This window comes from Lemur catta, chromosome 19 (assembly GCF_020740605.2).
Source record: "Lemur catta isolate mLemCat1 chromosome 19, mLemCat1.pri, whole genome shotgun sequence".
Lineage (NCBI taxonomy): Eukaryota > Metazoa > Chordata > Mammalia > Primates > Lemuridae > Lemur > Lemur catta.
Genome location: NC_059146.1, coordinates 24,707,485 through 24,727,589, shown reverse-complemented (window position 1 = coordinate 24,727,589; position 20,105 = coordinate 24,707,485). Strand labels below are relative to the sequence as shown.

The 20,105-nt window shown below is 56.8% G+C and overlaps 1 protein-coding gene across 2 annotated transcripts; it reads left to right on the top strand.

Annotated features, from left to right (window-relative positions):
• Positions 1-1,734: 1,734 nt before the first annotated feature.
• Positions 1,735-18,696, top strand: EHD2 (EH domain containing 2). 2 transcript variants are annotated; one of them, XM_045531296.1, is made up of 6 exons: positions 1,735-1,825; positions 4,071-4,531; positions 5,045-5,142; positions 9,448-9,860; positions 14,817-14,981; positions 17,087-18,696. In XM_045531296.1, the coding sequence occupies exons 2-6, from the start codon at positions 4,128-4,130 to the stop codon at positions 17,636-17,638; spliced, it is 1,632 nt and encodes a 543-aa protein (XP_045387252.1). In that variant the 5' UTR covers positions 1,735-1,825; positions 4,071-4,127; the 3' UTR covers positions 17,639-18,696. The 2 variants fall into 2 exon arrangements, with proteins under 2 accessions (XP_045387252.1, XP_045387251.1); XM_045531295.1 differs by having other exon boundaries at positions 3,932-4,531.
• Positions 18,697-20,105: the final 1,409 nt, after the last annotated feature.

The following is a 20,105-nucleotide window of genomic DNA, read 5'->3' as shown; positions in this document are numbered from 1 at the left end:
GGGCAGGATTTGACCCAAGGCCTTGTACGCTCTGAGTCCCAGAGGTGCAGGGACCTGGAGGAAAAACCTAGCTCTGCACCAGGATTATCCAAAGGCTGATTTCTTTCATTCTTTCTTTTTTTTTTTTTTGGAGACAGACTCAGTCTGTCACCTGGGCTAGAGTGCTGTGCCATCAGCCTAGCTCACAGCACCCTCAGACTCCTGGGCTCAAGCCATCCTCCTGCCTCAGCCTCCTGAGTAGCTGGGACTATAGGCGCAGGCCAGCACACCCGCTAATTTTTTCTGTTTTTAGTAGAGACGGGATCTCGCTCTTGCTCAGGCTGGTCTCGAACTCCTGAGCTCAAGCGATCCTCCAGCCTCGGCCTCCCAGAGTGCTAGGATTACAGGCGTCAGCCACTGCGCCCGGCCCAAGGGCTGGTTTCCTAGGCACCTACTGTGGGCCAGGTGCAATGCCAAGCCCTGAACAATCCCTGTTAGAGATTTGTTCAATAAATATTTACTGAGCCTCTGTGGTGAGTCGGGCATCGTAGTAGGCGCTCAGGGCACAACAGGGACCCACAGTCAGAAATCCCTGCCCGAGCCCCTCACGGGGCTTGTGTTCCCATGAAGGAAACTGTCGCTTAAGCAGAGAAAGGTAGAATATGTGGCATGGTTGGCATGGTTGTAAAGACTGTGGAGAGAGAGGTTGGGTGCGGTGGCTCACGCCTGTAATCCTAGCACTCTGGGAGGCCGAGGCAGGAGGATCGCTTGAGCTCAGGAGTCGAGACCAGCCTGAGCAAGAGTGAGCCCCCGTCTCTACTAAAAATAGAAAGAAATTATATGGACAACTAAAAATATTAGCCGGGCATGGTGGCACATGCCTGTAATCCTAGCTGCTAGGGAGGCTGAGGCAGTAGGATTGCTTGAGTCCAGGAGTTGGAGGTTGTTGTGAGCTAGGCTGACGCCACGGCACTCTAGCCCAGGCAACAGAGTGAGACTCTGTCTCAAAAAACAAAAACAAAAACAAAAAAACCACACACACACACATACACACACACACACACACACACACACACACACACACAAAGACTGTGGAGAGAGAAAAAGCGGTGATAAGGGGTAGGTGGTGGGTGCTACATCAGACAGGGAGATCAGGGAGGGCTTCTTCAAGGAGGTGACATTTGAGCAGAGACCTGAAGGAGGGTAAGGAGTGAGGCATGTGGGTTCCCAGGGGAAGAGCAGAAGGAACAGCAAGTGCAAAGGTCCTGAGGTTGAAGGGTTGCTGGTGTGTTGGAGGAACAGCGAGGGGGCCAGTGAGGGGAAGAGCGAGAGGGGGCGAGATGTGGGCAGATCGTGCCGGGCCTTGTGGGCCACAATGAGGTCTTTGGCTTTTACTCTGAGAGAGACGGGAGCCAGGGAGGGCTGTGAGCAGCGGAGTTGCATGAATTCACTTACGTTTAAAATTATTATTATGGGGGGGGGGGAAATAAAAATAAAATTATCATTATTATTGCTGCTGCAGCAATTGTTGTTATTCCCACGGTAAGAAGAGAGGCCGAGATCCCCTAGTGGCCCGGTGCCCGAGGTGGAGGCGGAATTCGAACCCCGGACTGGAAGCCCGCGCTCCCGCCCTCGCGAAGGCGTCCTGCCCGCTGCCCACCAGGGGGCGCCGGAGGCCGGGCGCGCGGCTGGGAGGGGGGGCGCCTCGTCCCGCCCCCCTGCCGCTCCCTCCCCGCCTCCCGGCCCGGCCCCACCCGGCTCAGACCGCGCCGGACCCTCCGCGAGCTCAGGCCGCTCCGCGGGCGCCTCGGATCCCCGCGGGACCCCCGCCCAGCGCGCCCGGCCGGTGAGTGCCCCGGACCGCGGCGTCGTCCCCGCCCCGGACCCCGACCCGGACCCCCACCCCGCGAGCTTGCCCGGGCCCCCGACCCGCACCCCGCGAGCTTGCCGGGGCTCCAGACCCGCACCTCCCCGGGCTTCTCCCGGACCCCCGACCCCACGAGCTTGCCGGGGCTCCCGACCGCACCCCGCGAGCTTGCCCGGGCCCCCGACCCGCACCCCGCGAGCTTGCCCGGGCCCCCGACCCGCACCCCCCGGGCTTCCTCCGGACCCCCGACCCCACGAGCTTGCCCGGGCCCCCGACCCGCACCCCCCGGGCTTCCCCCGGACCCCCGACCCCACGAGCTTGCCGGGGCTCCAGACCCGCACCCCCCGGGCTTCCCCCGGACCCCCGACCCCACGAGCTTGCCGGGGCTCCCGATGTTTCCCTGCTCGCCGAAAACCCGATCCTCGCCCGTCCCCGGACTGTGACGGTTCCCCCCCCACCCCGTGTCCCCCCAGTCCCTGCCAGTCTGTGACAGGGTCCCCCAGCCCCCAATCCGCCCCCCACTCTGCCCCCCAGTCTCCTCCAGTGTCCCCCAACCCCCTCCAGACCCCTCCTTGCCTGGGACACCACCCAGGGCTCCCTCCCTCTGCCCGTGTCCCAGGTCCCCGCCCTGCCTGTGCCTCACCTCTCCTGCCTCGTATCTCCCCGCCTTTTTAAAAGTCTCTATATGATTTCATGGATATTAACATATTTGATTTGCAGTTATTTTCATGCTCAGATTATCCCATCTTTGACCAGTGGGAGCCCCTTCAGGCAGGATCCTGTGACCCTGTGACATGCCCCACTGGTCTCGGGACACTTCCCACTGTCCCACCCAGGCTCACTTACTCTTCCCTGCCCCAGCCCTGGACTCTGCCATCTCCCCAAAGAGTCCTGCATTCTTGTCGTGGGGAATGGTGCTCAGGGACCCTGGTCTGAGCAAAAGGTGGTTCTTTATAAGCATCCGCTTAGACTGATCAAGATTTTTTTTTTTTTTTTTTAAAGAGCAAAGACATATATTCCCGATAGCAGCAACGACAGAGGGGGGACATCACTACAGATCCTACAGTGAATAAGTCTGGGTGCTGGGCGTGCTCACGGCGGCCGGGTTGGCTGTCGTTTCTCTCCCTAACTCGGTGGCTTAGCCCTGGGACAGGAGCACAAGCTCTGAGCGCAGCCTGCCTGGATTTAAGTCCCAGCTCGAGCATTTTGTAGCTCAGTGATCTTGGGCACGTCATTGCTGTCTTCCTGAGCCTCCCTTTCCCGGCCAGAAAAGCGGGGCTCGTAATAGACCTGCCTGACTGGGTTATGAGATGAAATGAGTTAGACCAGCGTCTGGCATTCAGTGATCATAAATGTCGAATTATTCTCGTTAACGCCTAAGGCCCCTGGTGACTCGGTGCACCCTGCCCACCTCCTCAGCCCCATTTCTCATCCCTCCTCCTCGAGCTCCTGTGTCCAGCCACCCACCCAGACATTTCGCAGCTCCCAGCACCCAAGGCCTCTCACACCCGCAGGCCTTTCACGCGCCATCCTCTCTGCCTGAACCCCCGGGTCTGGGCTGCCCTTCGCGGCGCGGTCATAGAGCCCTGTGGACTTGAGTCAGTTTATCATGCCCTTGGGCGGGCGCGGTGGCTCACGCCTGTAATCCTAGCACTCTGGGAGGCCGAGGCGGGAGGATCGCTCGAGGTCAGGAGTTCGAGACCAGCCTGAGCAAGAGTGAGACCGTGTCTCTAAAAAAAAAAAAATATTTAAAAATAAATGATCATGCCCCCCGCCAGTCCCCACGCCTGCCACATCCAGGCATTGGTCAGTGCTTGGTGCCCAGGTCCTCACCGGGGGATCTGGGTGGGTGGGGGCTGGTCTCTGGCTCCTCTCCAAGTCCATAGCACCTGAAGCATGGAGTGAGTGATTTCGGTGAAAATGTGTCAAATGATGGAAGGAAGAAGGGAGGAAGAGAAGAATGAAGGGATGAGGAATACATTTCTTCCAGGCAGCGTCTGCTTCCTTCCCTTTGTGTAGCCCTTGGTCTTCCACCATCAATTCCCCTCCTTCACCCATACCACTGTTAATCTTTTCTTCCTGCAGCTGGCCCGCCACCATCCCCCTCTTCTTCCTGCCACCGGCCATCGGCGCTCTCCGCACCTCCTCCTTCACCTGGACATTCTACCTTCGGTCCCCCTTCCTCCGCCAGGCAGTCCACCGTCAACGCCCTCTCCTCCCACAGGCAACTCTCCACCCGCACGTCTCCCTCTGCGACCACAGCGGGCAGCACGCAGCCACCATGTTCAGCTGGCTGAAGCGGGGTGGGGCGCGGGGCCAGCAGCCCGAGGCCATCCGCACGGTCACCTCGGCCCTCAAGGAGCTGTACCGCACGAAGCTGCTGCCCCTGGAGGAGCACTACCGCTTCGGGGCCTTCCACTCGCCCGCCCTGGAGGACGCCGACTTCGACGGCAAGCCCATGGTGCTGGTGGCCGGCCAGTACAGCACGGGCAAGACCAGCTTCATCCAGTACCTGCTGGAGCAGGAGGTGCCCGGCTCCCGCGTGGGGCCAGAGCCCACCACCGACTGCTTCGTGGCGGTCATGCATGGTGACACGGAGGGCACCGTGCCTGGCAATGCCCTTGTTGTTGACCCGGACAAGCCCTTCCGCAAGCTCAACCCCTTTGGGAACACCTTCCTCAACAGGTGCGGCAGCCGCCAGCCAGGGCGCATCCTCCTGTCCCAGAGCGCCGTGTCTGTCCCGTCCCCGACTGTGTTCCTCTCCTTCTCTCTGCCCGATTCTTCTCTTTCCTGCCTCTGCCCCCCTCTCCTGTCTAGGGGAGCAGTTAAGCTAGTGAAGCCGCCTGCCTGGCTTCACATCCTGGCCCTGCCACCGGCTAGCTGGGTGGCCTCGGGCAAATGACTTAACCTCTCTGTGCCTCTCTTAGCCTCATCTGGAAAATGGGGATAACCGTAGCCTCCACTCTACAGGGTGGTTGTGAGGACTTAGAACAGCACCGACACAAAGTAGGCGCTCAGCGAACACTAGCTATTATTTTTTTATAGATATAATTCTCTGTCCTTGTCTGCCACTTCTCTTTCCAGAGCCTTCCCTCCTCCGTACCTGGTTCTCCCCTGTGCAGTCCCGATTTCCCTTCTTACGTTTCCTGGCCTTCTGCCCTTCCCTGCGTTGAGCCCTGCCCTTCCCTCTGCCCCCAGGTTCATGTGCGCCCAGCTCCCCAATCAGGTCCTGGAGAGCATCAGTATCATCGACACCCCGGGCATCCTGTCGGGGGCCAAACAGAGGGTGAGCCGCGGTGAGTGAGGCCGGGGCTGGGGGAGGACGGGTCAGGGCTCCGCTAGGACTCGGGCCCGTGACCCGGTTGGCTGGGGCAGGCGGGAGCCGGTTAGTGGAAGGCGGCAACTGCCCCCTGCTGCGCTGGTTGGGGACGGGGGCGGGCGGGGGAGCACGTGGGAGCAGCATGTCCGGGCTGGTCGGAAGGATGGGAAGGGAGAGCCGAGGAGAGACGGAGACTGGGAGGCGGCGATTCAGGGCGACGCAGGACTCAGGGACGAGGCAGAGCCAGGCCGGGAAGCCCTGGGCCGGAGTGAGCGCCTGGCTGGAGTCTGGGCCACAGATGCGGCTGAGAAGGGGCTGGGAGAGGAATCTGGGCAGGGGCCAAGGCCCGGCCTGGAATTTATAAACAGCTGTGCAGGGGCAGCGGCGGGGGGTGCGGGGTGGATTCCAGAGGGGCCCTGGGGTGAGCTGGCTCCCCCACCCCCCGCCCCCCGCCCAGCCCGGCTCAGCATCTGCGGCCCCACCCCCAGCATCTCTGTCCCCCACCCCCATGGCCTCGGAGACCAGAAATCGGGGCAAAGGCGGCCGCAGTGTGGGGCAGAGGGGACCGGGAGGCACTGGCGGGGAGGCTGGGCCTCGGGCTGGGCGGGGGCGCCCAGGGTTACGTGTCCCTGGCTGCCATCCAGCGGCCCCACGGGAGAAAGGCAGGAGGCAGCTGCAGAAGCCATCGGGAGGCCGCGCTGGCAGCCCAAGGGGGGAGGAATTCCTGGGGCTCCCACCCCAGGGGCTGGGCCTGGGGTCTCGGGAAGGAGCGGAGTCCCCAAGCCAGGACAGGGTGCCAGGAGATGGGATCCAAAGGCTGTCGGTGTTGGGGAGCAGAGAATGAGGTCTCCTTCCCTGGCCTTGAGGATAGAGGAAGAGGAGGAGAGAGCCTGCCTGTTGGCGTGGATTGGTGTGTGTGTGTGTGTGTGTGTGTGTACGACTCTGTGTATACCCTGGGAAAGTCATCGTGAGTGGCTGGGTGTGGGTGGTTCCACGTGTTTGTGTGTGACTATTTGTGTCGGTGGCCTTGTTAATTGTGGTTGTGATTCTGAGGTTGCGACCTGGTGGAATTGTGTGTTATGCCTGTGCATGTGACACCTTGTGTGTGTCTAAGTCTGTTTGTGCTTGTAATTGTAGCTGGAGGTGACTTTGTGTGACTCTAGAGGGACTGTGTAGGACCAAGAGGGACTTTGTGGGATTCTGTGCAATTGATTTCGTCTCTATCCTGTTGGATTGTGAAATGTGCGTGCGTGTGTGTGTGTGTGTGTGTGTGTGTGTGTGTGTGCATGCGTCAGTGTCTAAGGGTATCTTTTGTCTACCTGTGCGGATAATTTAGTGTGTGTCTGGCAAGGTGTGATTGTGGGTGTGAGTCTGACATTGTGTACCTGTGTGTGCGAGGCTCCGGGCACAGTGTGTACGGCTGTGTGTGTGGTTGTCACCTGTGTGTGACTTTGTGTGGCCACGTAGGACTGTATAGGACTGAGGGGACGTTGTTGGACTGTGTGTGGCTGCATGTGATTGTGTCTCGGGTTACAGGTGTGAGCGTGTGTATGTGTAGGAGTGTATCTTTTGTGTGACCGTGTGTGTGTGGTTGTGTGTGGTTGTGTGCGGATGGTGTGCAAGCGTGCCTCTGTGTTTTTGTGTGTGTGTGTGTAGGTGTCCATGTTTGTGATTGCGTGTGGCTCTCACTGTATCTTTGCGATTGTGTGACCATGAATATCTGTGCAGGTCCCAGATTGGGAACAGGGGTGCGTCTTGTAGTGCTCAGCCAGGGTTGTGTCCAGATATGTGTTACTAGGTGTGGGTGTATGTGTCTGCGTGTGTGCTCATGTGTGTGCATCGGCGTGCAGGTGTGGCTGCCTGTGTGTGTGACATCTGTGAACACACGTGTGTGTGACTAGCAGAGTGGAGCCCTCAAATCTGGCTCTGCTACTTTGAAACTGTGGGACCTTGGGCAAGCCACTTAACTACTCTTTGCCTCGATGTTCTCATCTGTAAAATGGGAATAATGATACTATCAGCTGCCTAGGTTGTTGTAAGAGTTAAATTAGTTAGGCCGGGCGCGGTGGCTCACACCTGTAATCTTAGCCTTCTGGGAGGCCAAGGCGGGTGGATCGCTCGAGCTCAGGAGTTCGAGACCAGCCTGAGCGAGACCCCGTCTCTACTAAAAAAATAGAAATAAATTATCTGGACAACTAAAAATATATATAGAAAACATTAGCCGGGCATGGTGGCGCATGCCTGTATTCCCAGCTACTCGGGAGGCTGAGGCAGGAGGATTGCTTGAGCCCAGGAGAGTAAGGTTGCTGTGAGCTAGGCTGATGCCACGGCACTCACTCTAGCCAGGGCAACAAAGTGACACTCTGTCTCAAAAAAAGAAATAAATAAAAGAGTTAAATTAGTTAAAACATGCAAAGCACTTGGAACAACGTGTGGCACACAGTAGGTGCTACGTAAGTGCTATCAGTGCTTAGTTTTCTTGTGTGCACCCAGGGTTCCTCTCTGCCACGTCTCTCATTCCCATGCTGACTCAACCTCCCTCCTTCCTTCCCTCCCTGCCCCATGAGACACACTTTCCCAATCCAGGCCAGTGTGTGTGTTTTTGTAGACATTGGGGAGGGAGGGGGGCTCCAGCTGCTGTCCCTCCGGTGACCGGGCCCTTCCTCCCCCCAAACAATGACCCCCACCCCGACCCCACCCTGTCCCCAGCAGCCCCAGCGAGGAGCCTGCTTCCTCCTGGGCAGGGTGGGTCTGAGCGCCAGGCCCTGCAGCGAAGCATCGAGCCCCGTGGGGCACCTCTTACCTGTGTGTCCTGAGGAAGTTCCTTAACTTATCTGTGCCTCAGTTTCCTCATCTGGAAGATGGGATCGTAAAAGTGCCTGCCTCCTGGGTTCTGAAGGTTAGTTCTGTCCTGGATGGTGCAGGTGACTCAGTGATGGCCCCTGTTCTGCCAGTTAACTCTGCATCCCTCTGGGCCCCACTCGGTGTTCCCTCCTCCGGGAAGTCTTCCCTGACCACTCAGGCTGGGTTAGGCACCCCCTCAGGTCTCCCACACCTCCCCAGGCTCCGCTTTCCCAGCCTGGCCACTCTGGGGACAGGTCTGTGTCCCCAGTGGACTGTGAGCCCGTAAGGACAGGGCTGGGGCTGCCTCGGGTTCCAACACAGGCCAGGCAGTGCCAGGCATGGTCCTGAATGACGGCCCCACCCCTGTGTCTGGCATTAACCGTGACTAATACTTGTTGAGCACTTACCGTGCGTCTGGGACTGTTTTTTAAAAACAAAAACACACCTAAAACCTAGCTTTGTTGAAGTACAATTTACATACCATAAAGCTCAACCATTTTGAAGTGTACAGTTCAATGCCAGGCATTGCTTTAACTTCTTAATATATTATTATATTCACTCATTTATCTTCTTTTAATATTCACAGCAGTCCTATGAGGTAGGTCCCATTATAATTTCCGCTTTACAGAAGAGGAAACAAGTTCAGAGAGGTTAAGCTGCTTGCCTAAGGCCACACAGCTGATGAGGGCAGAGGGGGGATTGAAATCCAGGTCTTCCCGGCTGCCAAGTCAGGTCTCAATGACTCCTCTTCGGTGAATGAATGAATGAACAAGCAAAGGCAAGAATGGGTGCATGAATGAGTGAATGAGGAAATGAATGGTGAAAGGAATGAATGAAGGAGCCCAGGAGCCAGCTGCTGGGATGGATGCTCCATGAGGGCAGGGTGTGTTCTCTGTGACATCCCCAGTTCCCGGGACAGGGCGTGGCACACATAAGACTCTTGGTAAATATCGTTAAATAAATTTAAAATACTTAACATCTGCTAGTGGCAAGAACATAGCCATCCAGTGTGCGCTGTAGTTGCTGGATTTTGGGGAGATCGGACAGTTCCGGGGGAGGAGCTGGGGTGGGAGAGGCACTTGGAGGTTTGGGGGAGGGGAGTGTCTTAGGAAACAGGTCAGTATTTCATGGTACCAAGGCACACCACTCATATCTACCTAATGAATGAATGAAAAAGTGGAGGGGGCTGATTGCCCCCTGTAGCCAGATGGCTTGAGTGGCTGGAGCCAGAGCGAGGGGGTAATTCTGCAGACTGCGGAGTCAGAGACTTGGGGCCTCGGCTATTTCCTCTACATAGGATTTGAATAGTTAACAGCCTGAGCATCCGTACAGTCCACTATCAGTCCAATATCAGTCCAAAGGAATGGAGGTGACAGAATGGCTGGAGGGTGGCGGTCTGACTTCTGCCCCTCTTCCCCTCTTCCCCTGGGGTCCCCAGGCTACGACTTCCCGGCGGTGCTGCGCTGGTTCGCGGAGCGCGTGGACCTCATCATCCTCCTCTTCGACGCGCACAAGCTGGAGATCTCTGACGAGTTCTCGGAGGCCATCGACGCCCTGCGGGGCCACGAGGACAAGATCCGCGTGGTGCTCAACAAGGCCGACATGGTGGAGACGCAGCAGCTGATGCGCGTCTACGGGGCGCTCATGTGGGCGCTGGGCAAGGTGGTGGGCACGCCCGAGGTCCTGCGCGTCTACATCGGCTCCTTCTGGTCCCAGCCCCTGCTGGTGCCGGACAACAGGCGCCTCTTCGAGCTGGAGGAGCAGGACCTCTTCCGCGACATCCAGGGCCTGCCCCGCCACGCCGCGCTGCGCAAGCTCAACGACCTGGTGAAGAGGGCGCGGCTGGTGCGGGTGAGCCGTCCTGGGGGCCCGGCGGGGGGCGCGGGTGTCCCCCCACTGTGCTAGTTGGGGATTTACCGCCAGGGTAGCTAGTTCCCTTCAAGGTGGGAGGGATTGCTGCCCTTCTCTGTCCACTCGGAGTCCCCCTGCCTCCTCCATCCTGGTATTCTTTCAGTCACCTCCCACCCCATCGGGTTGCATTAGCCCTGGGTGCTTCCCAACCCCGTCTCCCACGACTCCTGTGCCGCTGAACAAACGCCAAGCCCTCACGGTGGCCCACAAGTTGTCCCCTTCCCCCACTCCTTTCCCTGTCTGTGTTCATCTCCTCTTCCCTTCCCATCATTCATTGCACTTCACCGTGACCACCTCGGTCCTACCTCAGGGCCTTTGCACCTGCTCTTCCCTCCTCCTGGGAACCTCCTCCACCTCCTGGCTCCCTCCCAGCTGGCTATCCACATGGCTCACTCCCCACTTCTTTCAACCCTCTACTCAAATGTCCCCTTCTCAGGAAGGCTGTCCCTGCCCTCCTTTATATGACAGTAACTCCCCCCATGTGGGTCTTGCTTTATGCCTTACTCTGTTGTCTTCGTAGCGTCATCACTGCCTGACCTTGTGCTACCCATTCATGGGTTTCTGTGTTTAATGTCTGCCTCCTCCACTTGTATTTAAGTGCCACAGAAGCAGGGAGCTTTGAATTCTTTCACTGGTGTATCCCCAGCGCCTGCAACAGAATGGAGTGCTCAGTAAATATTTATTGAATGAGGGACATTAAACAAACACTCACATTTAACAAACTCTCCTCTGTGCCCGGCCCTGTGTTGGGTGGTGCTGGGGACATAGCAATGACCAAGGCACTTCCTGCCCTGCCCTGCTGGGGCTCCTGGGGAGGAGACAGACCCGTCCCCAGACCATGATGACCCAGCATGGTCAGGGCTGGAGCCAGGTAGCTGGGGAGAGTCATGGAGGGCTCATTGGAGGAGAGGGCATCTGAGGAAAAATGTCACCGTTGAACCCAGGATAAACACAGTGCCAGTAACTCAATTAGAGGCTGGGAGTCAGACCCCCCTGGCTGTGGGCTGTGTTGAGGAACCTGTGCTTTGTCCTGAGGGCACTGGGGAGCCATGGAAGGGTTCAGAGCAGGAGCAGGACGGGATTAGACGCAAGCCATCTTCTGGAGGGTAGATTCGCAGTGGGTGAGACTAGGTGCCTGGAGACCAGGGAGGAGGCTGGATCAGGACGGGCCTCGGGAAGGGAGAGGAGAGCAAGAGCACTGGTGTAAGAGCGATTTTGGAGGCTGAATGGAACATTCACAGGGAGGCTGCCAGGGTGGAGGTGGGGCAGGAAGCTGGGCAGGCAGGGAAGCCAGGAAGGTTCTGGGGGGTGGAGGAGCCTGAGGCATTGGTTTAAGGAGCCGTGGAGAGGGGGTGAGTCACAGCCCCCACCCCCACCCCAGGAATCCTCCGTGGGAGGGAGCTGCGCGGCGAGGGCCGGGGCTGCTGCTCCTGGAGCCTTTGGAATCCACCTTTCTCCCCTCCTTGGCCCAGGCAGGCTCGAGTGTCCGCCTCTCTCTCTCCCTCTCGTCCCCAATTTCTTTCCTTCCCTTGCTCTTACTCTTCCCCTAGCGCCCTTTCCTCGCCCCTCTCTGCCCCTCTCTGTCCTCGCGGTCTTTCTCACATCCCCCCACGGTGGATCCCTCGGTCCCTCGGGGCAGCCGCAGCCCAGCGGTGCGGGACAAAGGGGAGGGGCCGGGCCGGACACCTGGTGCCCCCGCCAGGCAGGAGGTGGCTCCGGAAACGCAGACAAACCCCGGAGTCCCGGAGCCCACCCCGCCCTCCCACCTTATCTCTTCCTGGCACCTTCTCCTGCTTCCTCTCTGGAAAAGCCATCAGCGCCCCCCCGCCCCCGCCTCCTCTCTTCGGGGTCCCCGTGGAGCCTCCCTTAGGCCACGCCCCCTCGCCCCCATTGGGCCGCTCTTGCAGGCCCCACCCACCAGACTGCCCCGCCCCTTCTCTGATTGGCCCCTCCGGCCCCTAGGCCACTCCTTCCTGTCTGCCTGCAGATTCTTCCGTGGCTCCCCAGTGCCGCTCGGGACACGGGAGCATGGCATTCAGGTCCGCCGTGAGCAAGCCTCACTGCCCCTCCCCTGCCTCGTGTCCCACCCCACCCCTCACCTGTGATTCTGCCACACTTGGTGCGGTCACCGACAACAGCCACGCTGTTTACCTCCCTTCATGCTCTGCCCCGACGGTACAAGGCCTTTCCGGACTCTCAGTAACCGCTACCCTCCTGGTCCTCAGTTTCTCCGTCTGTACCATGCAGGGGGTGGATGAGTCCTCTGGCTCTGCCCTTCGGCTCAAGCGAGAGCTGCTACAAGGGGCTTTTCCATGGTCCGATTCTAAAGAGGCCAAGATGCCCTGAACCTTCAGACCAAAATTCTCTAAGGTGGCCCAGTGACATTCATTCGACAGTCACTGAGCGCATACAACACGCTCTGGTACTTCTAGGCCCCGAGGCGGCAGCAGGGGACAAACCAGATAAGCTTCTTTACCTGTAGGATCACTTTTTAGTGGGAAAGCAGACATCAAATTAATGGTTGCGAAGAAAAATGAAGCAAAGGAAAGGAATAGTGAGGGACTATTTTACCGAGGTCTAAAGGAGAGTCATGGGTGAGCTGAGTGGAGATCTGGTGGAAGAGTGTTATGTGCAAAGGGAATAGCAAGTGCAAAGGTCCTGAGGCAGCAACATGCTTGATGTACTTGTACAAGGAGCCTAGTGGCTGGAGGAGACTGGCTTGTGGAGGGTGGGAGGAGATAAGGATTTGGAACCAGCCAGAGGCCACCAACATTCTTAACATTCTAAACCTATGACTCTTTAAAATGATTTTTTTTAACAAGTCTTTTTTAGTGAACATTTGGGACCATCTCATGGTAAAAGATTCATGCTATGTCAGACGTGCCCCATTCCACCCCTGGCCCCACCAGCCCTCAGGTTCTCTTCCCTAGAGGCAACCCCCATCAGTAGTTTCTCGTGCCTCTTTCTGGATATATTCTATTTAATCTATTTTTCTTTTTTTTTTTGAGACAGAGTCTCGCTCTGTTGCCCAGGCTAGAGTGCTGTGGCGTCAGCCTAGCTCACAGCAACCTCAAACTCCTGGGCTCAAGCGATCCTCCTGCCTCAGCCTCCCAAGTAGCTGGGACTACAGGCATGCGCCACCATGCCCAGCTAATTTTTTCTATATATTTTTAGTTGTCCAGTTAATTTCTTAGTAGAGATGGAGTCTCACTCTTGCTCAGGCTGGTCTCAAACTCCTGACCTCGAGTGATCCTCCCACCTCGGCCTCCCAGAGTGCTGGGTATTTAATCTATTTAATATAATCAAATGTATTATATATTACATATGCCTCCTACAAAAAACAGACACACCAATACTTATTATTCTGCCCTCCTTATTTATTTTTCAGTAACTTATAAGATTGTGCCTCAAAGGTTCCCAAGTTCATTGGTTTATTCCACAAATATTTCTTCACTGCTTTCTGTGCACATTTTGCTGGTGCTGGGGATAGACGAGCCAGACAAGGCCCCAGCCTTCGTGGGCCTCATAATTTTATGGAAGCAGACAGAATAAGTAAACTAGCAATAAATAAAAATCCTAGTAAGTTAGAATAATTGTGAACAAAACAATAGAAAATAATCAGATGGTGGTGGCTGGGGCATCTGGTTCCCATAGGATGGCCTCTGTGACATTCTAAAGGATGTCGAGGGAGCCAGCTGTGGGGAGACTGGGGCAGAGTTCCAGCCAGAGCAAGGGGCATGTGCAAAGGCCCTGGGGTGGGGAAAAGATTGGTTTGCTGAGGAAGCTGACACAGTGGGTGAAGGCAGAGTAAGGAGAGAGAATGTTAGATGATTCTGCATGAGCCAGATTCTGTAGGGCAGCAGTGCTCAAACCTTTTGGTCTCAATACCCCTTTATATCTTTTTAAAAAATTTTTGAGATAGGGTCTTGCTGTATTGCCCAGGCTGGTCTCAAACTCCTGGGCTCAGGTAATCCTTGCACCTTGGCCTCCCCAGTAGCTGGGACTACAGGCACTCCCTGCTCCCTTTATGCTCTTAAAAATTATCAAGGACCCTAAAGAGCTTGTATGTACATGGATTAAATTTGTCCATATTTACCATATTAAAATTTAAAAACATTTAATATTTATTTCCAATTCATAACATTAATCAACAACTAACAGTTATTTAATTATTAATATATGGTAATTTACGAGAAATGTTATTAACAAATTATCAATGTTAATTTATAATTAACTATTAATAATAATCGTACAAGATCATTTAAAAATAACAAAAATAAACCTATTACCTGTTAACCTAAATAACATTTTATCAAAATGAACAATTTCATCCTCCCCAACAGAAAGCAAGGAAAGTGGGCCCGTTTTACATTTTTGCAAAACTCTTTAATGTCTGGCTTCAGGATTCTCGTATCTGTTCCTTTGTCCGACTCAATATCACAGGTCTTGTAGCCACCTGAAAACTCCACTGTCTGCCTGGGAGTGAAAAAAGCAAATAAGTCTTACTATTGTTATGAAAATAGTTTTGACCAGGGCAGTCCCTGAAAGGGTCCCCGGGACCCCTGTGGTTCCCTGGACCAGGGCTTAGGCTGGTGCATAGATTGAAGGATGTTTAAGACCGGGAGGGGCTGAGATCTCCCAGGAGAGAAGAGGATCCCAGGTTGAGCCCCAGCGTGGGAAGAGGTGGGGCGCACAGCTTGGCCATGGCCCTACCTCTTGCAGCAGCAGGAGCAGCTGCCGTGAACTTGCTAGAAATGCACATCTCGTGCCCCACCACAGACCAAGTGGGTCAGAAACTCCGGGAGTGTGCCTGGCAACCTGGGTTTTACCCAGGCCCCACCCCCAGCCCCGCCCGGGGGACTCTGATGTGGGCTCAGGTGACAACTCCTCCCGCAGGTTCATGCGTACATCATCAGCTACCTGAAGAAGGAGATGCCCTCGGTGTTCGGGAAGGAGAACAAGAAGAAGCAGCTGATCCTCAAACTGCCTGTCATCTTTGCTAAGATCCAGTTGGAGCATCACATATCTCCTGGTGACTTTCCTGACTGCCAGAAGATGCAGGTGGGAGGTTGCCCCGGGGGGAGTGGGAGGGTGATGGGAAGGTGGGCTTCTGTGAGCTCCAGGATGGGGCCTCAAAAGCTGGAGGGATGGATGGCAGATTCCGGAAAGCACCTCCTGCACAGGGTTCTGCAGGATTGTGGTTTTACGAGTCAGGATAAGGGTTTGAAGAGAAAACTGCAAATAAGAGTGGCTTCCTTTAGGAGTTTCTCTCTCCTTCATAAAGTCTCAGAAGGTGGTCCAGCGCTAGTTTGGTGCTTTATAGAGCTGGAGACCTAGTCCCCTTCTGTCTTATTTCTCCCCCATGCCTGGCCTCCAGTCCCAAGAAACCTCATGGTACAAAATGGCTGTGGAGACTCCAGCCATTGAGTCTGCATTCCAGCCAGCAAGAAGGTGGGAGGGGAAGAGAAGGACATTTTTTTTTCTGTTTATGAGTACTGTCTACAATGCTGGAAATGTTCTATGCTGCACTGTCCAATATGGTAGTCACAAGCCACATTAAAACTGAATTTTAAGTTGTATTTAATTTTAACTAATTGAAATTTAAATAACCACACGTGGCTAGTGGCTACCATATTGAACTGGATAATTCTAGAAGTTGCACATGCAACCTCTGCTTCCATCCGGTTGACTGGCACTTAGTCACATGGTCACGCCGGGAAGTGTGGTCTTTCCTAGAGGTGGCCAGAGACGAGGTCTCACCATGTTGCCCAGGCTGGAGTGCACTGGCTGTTCACAAGCGCGACCACAGCTCACTGCAGCCTCCAACTCCTGGCCTCAAGTGATCCTCCCCCCTCTGCCTCCCAAGTTGCCGGGACTACAGGCGCGCACCACTGTGCCCAGCCCAAAGCCTGTGAACTTTTGAATCTGAGCTATTTCCAGCCCAGACTCGGAGGGATTTTGGTAGAGTGAATTTGACCCCTGCCACTCACTAGCTCTGTGGGCTCGGATGAGTCATGCCTTTGCTGAGCCTCCGTCTCAATTGGAAAATGGGCATTAATTATGTCGGTATCAACAGATTGTCGTGGGTGCTGAATCAGCAACCGTTTGCAACCGCCTTAGCATGGTGCCTGGCACCTAGTTTGAGCCAGAACAAGGTTTCTCAACCTCAGCACTGTTGACATCTGAGGTCTGGTAATTCCCGGTTGCAGGGTGCTGTCCTGTGCGTTGGGGGATGTCTAGTAGCATCCCCGGCCTCTACCCACTAGATGCCAGTAGCACCCCCTCAGTCATGACAATCAAAAATGTCCCTAGACATTGCCAAGTGTCCCGTGGGACAACATCCACCCTTGCTGAGAACGTCTGGTCTATACAAATGACAGCTGCTGACACTATGCTGACATTTATCTGAGCACTTTATGCGGATGAACGCATTGGACCCTCCCTACTCCCCAAATGAGAGGAGTGCTAATGTTATCACTCCTATTTCACCAACATGGAAACTGAGGCCCAGAGAGGTGAAGTCACTTGCTGGAGGACACACAGCTCCTAAATGGCAGAGCTGGGGTGGAACCTGGGAGCCCTGCCCCTTAGATTGTCAGGGACTCTTCTTGCTTCCTTGAGGGAAATTCATGCGAGACTGTGAAATGAAGCCATCTTTGCGGGACTCCCCCAGTGCAGGGGACTTAAGAGTTGTCCATATGAGAAGCAGTGTGGCCACCAACCCACTCTGACAGCTGCTCTAGGACAAGATAACTTCTTGGTTCGGGGGTGGGTCCCAGGATCCTCTCACGATCTGACCTTCCCAAACCTAACCTCCGAGTGTGGCCGGCACTCAGTCTGTGTGGGGTGGGGACAGCGGCAGTGGAGGGTGGCCCGGGGGGCGCTCTGGGAAAGTTGTACCCGGTGCTAAAATATTGAAATCCTTCTCCACCGGCTGGCAAAGGGCCGCTGCTCTGAGTCATCAGCGGGGCCCAACCTCCCTCCCGTCCACAAAATTCTGGGGTAGGGGAGGGCCCCGAGACCCGAGTATCTCCTGAGTGGCTGGTGCCCGGGCGGGGTAGGTTGTCCAGATACTCAAATACTTCTGCAGCTGTGGGTAACGCCACCCTGCAGCCTGAGGGCCCCAGGGACAGCGCCCCTGACTTCCCGGTGCCCCCCGACCGCAGGACATGCTGATGGCGCACGACTTCACCAAGTTTCACTCGTTGAAGCCGAAGCTGCTGGAGGCGCTGGACGAGATGCTGACGCACGACATCGCCAAGCTCATGCCCCTGCTGCGGCAGGAGGAGCTGGAGAGCACGGAGGCGGGCGTGCAGGGCGGCGCTTTCGAGGGCACCCACATGGGCCCGTTCGTGGAGCGGGGGCCTGACGAGGCCCTGGAGGACGGCGAGGAGGGCTCGGACGACGAGGCCGAGTGGGTGGTGACCAAGGACAAGTCCAAATATGACGAGATCTTCTACAACCTGGCGCCCGCCGATGGCAAGCTGAGCGGCTCCAAGGCCAAGACCTGGATGGTGGGTACCAAGCTCCCCAACTCGGTGCTGGGGCGCATCTGGAAGCTGAGCGACGTTGACCGAGACGGCATGCTGGATGACGAGGAGTTCGCCCTGGCCAGCCACCTCATCGAGGCCAAGCTCGAGGGCCACGGGCTGCCCACCAACTTGCCCCGCCGTCTTGTGCCACCCTCCAAGCGGCGCCACAAGGGCTCCGCCGAGTGAGGCAACTACCGCCCACTGGCCTTCCCTCCCACTTGCCCTGCTGTGGCTCCCCAGCTCCAGTCGGATGCACTCATGCCCCTGTCCCGGCTCACACGCACCCTGCCTGCCCACCCCACCCAGCTGTACCGACCGGCGGTCTCCCTCCCCGCTGCTGCCAGACACCCCGGTTGAAGCGTTTAGTGGGGACCATGGGAGGGACAAGGCTTCGCACCTCCACCCTCACATATACTCAGGCACATCACGCCGACACCGACACAGGCATCCACCCATTCATCGTGCATTCAAGTATTTATTGAGTAGCTACTATGTGCCTGGCCCTGTTCTGGGCACCGGAGACACACACATCTGCCCTCACGGAGCTGACACTCTCAGGATAGGGCTCCTACACAGTCACAGGAACACACGCTGATCCCGGCAGGACCCCTTGCCTCACCTCTCCTGCCCAGCCAGGCAAGGACCCCCCCCACTCCATCACGCCCTCAGGTCTTGGGACCACTGGGGGCTCGGAGGGGAGACACAACCTCCTACTTCTGCAGATGGACCCCTCCTCAGACCCCACCCTGGGGAAAGCTCCCTACTCCTGGCCACACCCATTTCTCTGCTAAGGATCCTGCAGCAGCCAGAAGAGCCCCTTCCTCCTCCCATCCTTGCTCCTTCTGTCCTCCGCCCCCACGTCTGGACTGAAGTGCCAGCCTGCCCTGGGCCCCCACGGGTGGCCGTCCTCTCCACCCACCGACAGTCCTACCAGGTAGAAAGGCTCCAGGCCTTTATGGTAGCCCCTTTCCAGGGATGTCGTGGGGGGGATGGTTCTTGGTGCTACAACCCTCCCCCCATCCGGAAAGGGACCTCCTCACCTTTTCCTGCCTTCACCACCCCTGGCAGGCGGCCTCATGGGAAAGGTGGGGAAGAGCGGAGCGGGTGGAGACGATGCCCCCTCCAGGTTGCTCGCTGGGATTCCCACGCCCACCATCGACCCCCACCCCACGCCTGGGAGGGGCCTGTGAACAGAATAGAGTCCCCACAGAGCGAATAAAGCCAAGGCTTCTTCTGTGTCGCAATCAGGCTGTTTTGGGACAGGGACCAACCACCCCCAACCACCTCCACCCCCAGGGAAGGAGAGCCCTGGGCAGGACTTGGGGTGCGGGGGGTCCCCTCCAAGCCATCAGGGGCGGGGTGGAGTCCGTGACTCAATGCAGCAGAGCCTGGTGACTCAGGCCTGGGCTGGGGGCCAGACCGGCATATTTTCCAAAGAAAAGTTACTCTGGGGCCCTCCCTCCGGGACATCCCTCCCTCCCTCCTCCCACCGCGGGGGCCTGGGAACCAAGCCCTGGGTCGCGCGCGCCTGTGTGTGTGTGCGTCCGCCCTGCCTCTCAACGTGCACTCACACAACCTGGGGACACAACTGGGACACCTGGGACACGTGACTCGGGGGACGAACAGGCGCCTAGCGGGGGAAGAGGTGATGCTGCCGTGCGCGCGCGCGCGCTCACGCCCTGGGGACTCGGCCCGGCACCCCGTCCCGCGCACACACCCAAGGCCACACCCCGGCGCCCCGGGCCACGCTGGCCGCGCACGCTTCCCGCCCACGCGCGCCCGCTTCGCGGCTCCCGGCGCCCCCTGGCGGACGCCGAGACGCCTGTCCGAGGTGGTCGGCGCCCAGGTCCCTGAGGCTTGTCACCTTGCAGGATCCCGCTGAGTTCCACTGTGTGGCCACCGTGTGGCGCCCGCCCTCTCTGTGCCTCTTTCCTTTAAGAGTCTAGAATGGCCTTTCCGAGGCCCTGGATCTCTTTGGATGGTTGCCAGGGCCCGACGGCCCCGGAGTTTCCTTCCTTATTTGTAAATAGCAAAGATGAGTGGATTCCAAGATGAAGTCTCAGGGGGCGAGGCGGTTAACAATAGCTAACGTTCAGATGCCAGGCACACGGTCTTATCACCTCGTTTAATCTTCAGAATAATCTATGAGGCAGATATATCATTATCATCCTTATTTCACAGATGAGGAAACTGAAGCACAGAGAAGCAGCTTGCCCGTGAAAGATTCTCAGTCTGCGCCTCTAGGGTCCTAATAATGTATGTTTTTAACATCCCTCAAATATAACGTTCTGTGCTTCCAGCTTCGACATTCCTAAAGTTCTTTGATTTCTAAGATTCTAGGATTGGAAGATTGAGAGGACAAACGTTCTGAGATTGGAACGTGTCTTGGGCCGAATGTGCCACTTACGGTTCTGATTTTTTCTCTTTTAAGAAAACGAACGACACTCTCTGGGAGGCCGAGGCAAGAGGATCGTTTGAGCTCAGGAGTTGAGACCAGCCTGAGCAAGAGTGAGACCCCGTCTCTACTAAAAATAGAAAAATTAGCCCGGCGTGGTGGCGCGCACCTGTAGTCCCAGCTACTTGGGAGGCTGAGGCAGGAGGATCGCTTGAGCCCAGGAGTTTGAGGTTGCAGGGAGCTATGAGGACGCCACTG